At 45.2% G+C, this 5,407-nt stretch overlaps 1 protein-coding gene across 1 annotated transcript in view; it reads left to right on the top strand.

Moving 5' to 3' along the window:
* Positions 1-4,945, top strand: part of Hsf2bp (heat shock transcription factor 2 binding protein) — a 109,038-nt gene extending 104,093 nt beyond the window's left edge. Inside the window, exon 11 of the mRNA XM_008827417.3 lies at positions 4,505-4,945. Within this exon, the coding sequence (XP_008825639.1) occupies positions 4,505-4,713 (209 nt within the window). The 3' untranslated portion in view covers positions 4,714-4,945. The remainder of the gene's footprint in view (positions 1-4,504) is intronic.
* Positions 4,946-5,407: the final 462 nt, after the last annotated feature.

Below are 5,407 nucleotides of genomic sequence, written 5' to 3'. Positions count from 1 at the left end.
TAGAATGTATGGAATTATTTCAATCTTTTTGTATTTGTTGAGGTTTGTTTTTTTGTCCCAGTACATGATCGATTTTGGAGAAAACTCCATGGGGTGCCGAGTAGAAAGTATATTCTTTGGTGCTTGGGTGGAATATTCGGTAGATGTCTGTTAGGTCCATTTGCTATATGGTATTGTTTAATTCAGATGTCGCTCTATTAATTCTCTGTCCTGTTGACGTATCTGTTGGAGACAATGGAGTATTGAAGTCCCCTACTATTAATGAGTTGGGATTAATCTGGGTCTTAAAGTCCTGTAGTACTGTTTTTATGAAGTTGGGTGCACCAGAGTTTGGCGAATATATGTCCATGATTGTAATCTCTTCTTGTTTTTTTTTTTTGTTCCTTTGATCAGAATGAAGTGTCCCTCTTTGTCTCTTCTGATTAGTTTTAAAGTCTGTTTTATCAGATATTAGAATTACAACGCCTGCTTTTTTCTTAGTACCATTCGCTTAGTATATTTTTTTTCCATCCTTTCACCTGTCCTTGAAAGTGAGATGAGTTTCTTGCAGACAACAAAAAGATGGGTTTTGTTTCTTAATTCATTCACCTAGTCTGTGTCTTTTGACTGGGGAGTTCAGTCCATTGATATTTAAAGTAATTAATGAAAGATGTGTATTGAATCCTGCCATTTTTATTTCTGTTCAGATTCTTGATATAGCTGTGCATTTCCACAGTTATACCTCCATTGAATTTCTTTCCATCACCCCTTGGGTATAGTAATTCCTTTCTTCAGCTCCTTTTGTTGCTTCAAGAACTCTCTGAAGGGCTGGTTTTGTGGGCATGAATTCTTTCAGCCTATTCATGTCATGGAAGATTTTTCTTTGCCCTTCGACTATAGTAGACATTTTGGCTGGGTAAAGTAATCTGGGTTGGCATCTGTGGTCATTTAGGACTGTTAATACTGTGGTCCTGGCTCTTCTGGCTTTCATAGTCTGCACTGAAAAGTCAGCTGTAATTTTGGTGGGTTTTCCTTTATATGTGGCTTGTTGTTTTTCTTTTGTAGCTCTCAGTGTTCTCTCTTCATTTGGTACATTTAGTGTTTTTACTGTGTTGTGCCGTGGGGAGTTTCTTTTCTGATCCTGTCTTTGGTGTTCTGTGTGCTTCTTGTATTTGTATGGGCATGTCTTTTTTTAATTTTGAGAAATTTTTTTCTACAATCCCGTTGAAGATCTGGTCCATGCCATTGTCTTGAGATTCTTCTGCTTCCTGTATGCCTATAATTCGTAAGTTTTTTTTTTTTATGGTGTCACACAATTCCTGCGTATTCCATTCTTGTGATTTTTAAAAATTTTCATAATCTTTGCTTGAGTGGTCCAGTTCATCCACTTTATCTTCCATTCTTGATATTCTGTTTTCCATTTCATTCATCCTATTGGCGAGGCTTTCTCCCGTCATTTCTAATTGGCTTATTGAGTGTTTCACTTCCTTCTTCATTTCAGCCCGAGTATTCTTCAACTCTTTTCTGAATTCATTCAGAAGTTTATCCCTATCTTCCTTCAGTTCTTTCATTTCTTTGTTTCTGTGTTCTTTAAATTCACCGAATTCTTTTATCATGTTTATAATTATTCTTCTGAATTCCATGTCCTGTGTTATCTCTAGGGAGTTCTCATCATACTCCTCTAGAGGACTATTGGTACTTGCTGGGGATATATTATTTTGGTTTTTTTTGCTATTATTTTTTCTCTGTGACTTTGACATGTGAATTTCTTTCGTTGTTTCTGATTCTTGTGTGAGACTCAAGCCTTCCCTTGTTGAGTTTAGATCTGCTTCTTTTTGTAAACCATATGTGCCTTTGTGGCTTACTTGTTGGGCATGAAAATCTGGTTGGTCTAGACTTCAGGTTTTCTCTTTTGATTTTATATTGGAATGGCCTAATTGCTTTTGTCTTCAGGAGTTTCCATAGAGGCCCAGGTGAGATGAGGCATAGTTGCTCTCAGGCTTTCTCCTAAGTCTGGGTCCCTCCTGGAAAGATGCTGCCCTCAGGAATTTGGGGTTTGCATTGGCCTGGGAATAGGGCCCAGAAAAGATGCTGGTCTCAGGAAGCTGGTGGCTCTGCCACCCAGGGAAGTAAAGGGAGGTGAGGGTGGGACCAGGCCCAGAGGGCTCCTGGGGACCACAGGGAGCAAGTGGGTTGGTCTGGATGCAAAGGATCAGGAAGCAGTGGTGTGGTAGCTCTGGGCCAAGAGGTTAGCCCTGATGTCTGGGGTGCCAAGACAAGAAATGGGCCAGTATGCAGGCTAGGAGGAGAGACATGCAGTGGGGGAGCTGGGAGGGTGAAAGAGGCTGGGGGTGGTCAAGGTGCGGTGGGTGAGCTGGACTTACCCAGGGAAGGTGCTGACACCAGGATGCCCAGAGGCTGTGCAGCCCAGGGAAGTAAATGGTTGTTTTCCTCTTTTTATTTATTTTATTTTATTTATTTATTTATTTTGGTCTTTTTGAGACAGGGTCTCCCTGTAGCCCCAACTGTCCTGGAACTCACTATGTAGACCAGGCTGGCCTTGAACTCACAGAGATCCGCCTGCCTCTGCCTCCTGAGTGCTGGGATTAAAGGTCTGTACCACCATGCCTGGCCTTGTTTTCCTCTTTTTTTTAAAAAAAGGTACTGGGGCTGGAGACATGGCTCAGCAGTTCAGAGTGGGTACTGTTCTTCTAAAGGACCCAAGTTTAGTTCCTAAGCACCCATGTCAGGAAGCTCACAAATACCTATAAGAGAGAACTGATGTCCTCTTGTGACCTCTTTGTGTCCTGCCACACACAGACACTCAGTCATGCACATAATTAAAAATAAATCTTAAAAAATTGAAACCATCATACTGTGCAAAATGGTGTGTGGGCTGCCCTTGGCCTGGGAACCTGGAGTACCCCCTTCCCTTGTGAGAGACTGAGAGGAGGTAGAGAGAGGTATTTTTATTTGGGGATGGCCATGTCTCCTGTTCTGCTTGGGGTGGGGTGAGGTAGTCCTCAAGCCCTTTCTTGAGCTCCCAGGAGAGCTGAATTGCTAGTTTTCATCTTTGCCTACCTCCCTGCCCAAGAGGGTCTCATTGGACTTTGGCTCCTCTCCAGGTGTGGTTACCAGGTGTTTGCTGACTCCAGGGAAATGTGGTGGGGAGTTCTCCATTGCCGCAGTTTCTGATCACCTGTGCCTCAGTGGTCGCGCCCTCCCTGTGACCCTGGCCTCCTCACAGTCACTCTGCTCTGTATCTTCACAGCTCTTATCCTGGAGTTTCCTTTCCCTCCCCCCAATGCTAAGTCTGGGCCAGGGTGGCTTCTCGCTCTGCCCCACAAGGAACAGGTTGTTTTAGCCCTTCCTTAGCTGTTCTGCAGGAAGCCTCTCTGGTCCAGGCTGAGAGAGTGTTCAATCACCACCTTCTTGAAAGGTCCATTTGAGTAAGTGCAGTACTAGAGAGAGGTGCTGACTGACTCTAAGCAGGGCTCCCATTACATCCTCAGCCAGAGCACATCCACTGGAGAAAGGCATGGTCGGAAGCTTCGTCTGCTGATAAGGATCATTGCTTTGACCTGGGCTTTCATTTGGGTCCATTTCTCAGTGGCTGCTGTGGAACAAGCAGGGCTTCCGGGTTCTGTAGCTCTCAGTGGCGTTCAGACGGGAACTGGTGAAATACAGAGTGGCTCCGACACCTCACGTTGTCTAACTCAAAGGTCCTGTGTAGAAGCCATCTCTGCATGTTGTTGCTAAGGGATTTGCCACATTTAGAGTGAAGATGAGGTAGTGCCTTCTGAAACAGCTGTAGCAATGGGCAGAGCATAGCAAACAGCGTGGAAACCTTCCTGTTAGCTCTGCACAACTGTGACGATCAACTTAAAAGAAGGAAAGATTTAGCCAGGCATGGTGGCTCATGCCTATAATCCCAGCAGAGGCGGGCAGATCAAGGCTAGCCTGGTCTATATAGCAAGTTCCAGGCTAGCTGGGGCTGCAGGAGACCCTATCTCAGAAAAGGGAAGATTGATTTTGGCTCCTGGTTTGAGAAGTTTCAGTCTTTGGTTAGTTAGCCTCGTTGCTTTGGGCTGTGACAGCAGGACATGTCTGTTTACCCCACAGCAACTGAGGAGAAAAGAATTGGGGAAGGGATCAGGGTCCCAGTATCCCTTCTGGAACAGGTCCTCTTGTGAACCAATCTCTTTCCATCAAGCTCCATCCCCTAGAAGTCCCACCACCTTCCAAGAGCACTTCAGGCTGATGACCACGTGGGCCTTTAGGCCTTTAGATACAGCACTTCCAACCTCTAGCAGCCCTAATGTTTCTAGCTTAGTGTTTTACATGATGATTTTAACATTTGAAGATGGATGGTTACTAAGTAGGCGATAACTGAGTTCAATCATGCTGCTCCTAGAGCGAGACTTCCTGTTTCTGGGCTAGCCAGCGTTGTCTCAGCTGTTGGACCTGTCATTCAGAAAGGACCCTGCAGGAGTGGATTCTAACCACAAGCACTACCTCTTCCCAGACCCAGATGCAGAGGTGTGTCTTCATGTACTACGGCTCATCCAGTCTGTAATTCTGGAACCAGAAGTCTTCTCCAAGTCCGCATCAGAGCTCCTGAGCTCCCTGCCTCTGCAGCGTATAGTGGTCATGTCCAAGAGCCGCAACCCCCACCTGAAGACTGCTGCCCAGGAGCTCCTGGAAGACCTAAACGCCCTGGAGCGTAGTATGTAGGTGTGCTTGGGGGGCGGGGGTTGGCAAGAAAGCCAGTTCCTTCCCCTGCCCCCTCTTTTGTGTTCAGATGGTCACTTATGCGATGCGTTATAGATGGCCAGCAGTGATTGACTAGAGATGGGCACGTTGGGATGCACCCTTAGCTCCCCCTTGAGAGCAGCTACCTCATAGGTAGGTGGGTGGTTGATCTGCCAGAGAGGGCACCAGAAAGGATGTTTCTTTCAGAAAGCCCCGCTGAGCACCTGGAAGAGGCCTTCCCAGAGCAGCTTCTTACTGTGTGAAGGATGACCACCCATACCAGCAGGGTCATCCTGAAGGTGGGCAGTTCAGTCACCATCTGCCTTGTGGTCAGTGTTTTCCAAGATACAATTTTGTGAAAAATGATTCATTCTCTGTCTAGTAACTATAACTCCCCCAGTGTAGGTTTACTTTATAACCTTCTGGTGAACCTGTTATTTCGCACGATATTGGACATTTTAGTTCTATGTTTTTGTGTTTCCTTAATTTTTGAATAAAGTCGAGTCAATATTTACACCTATTATATTCTGAAATATAATCTTGGGGTTAGGAGGTAGGTGTCCTTTGTATATCAACAATGTGTATATTTGGTAGGCAAAGTCTCTGCCTGTGAACTTCAAGGCAGGACAATGGCCTGAGGAGAACAAGTGAGCAAGCAGAAATTCCATCTGCCTCA

This window comes from Nannospalax galili, unplaced genomic scaffold (assembly GCF_000622305.1).
Source record: "Nannospalax galili isolate Female #2095 unplaced genomic scaffold, S.galili_v1.0 scaffold652, whole genome shotgun sequence".
Classification (NCBI taxonomy): Eukaryota; Metazoa; Chordata; class Mammalia; order Rodentia; family Spalacidae; genus Nannospalax; species Nannospalax galili.
Note: the sequence above shows the minus strand (reverse complement) of the source record. Positions and strands in the feature narration are given on the sequence as shown.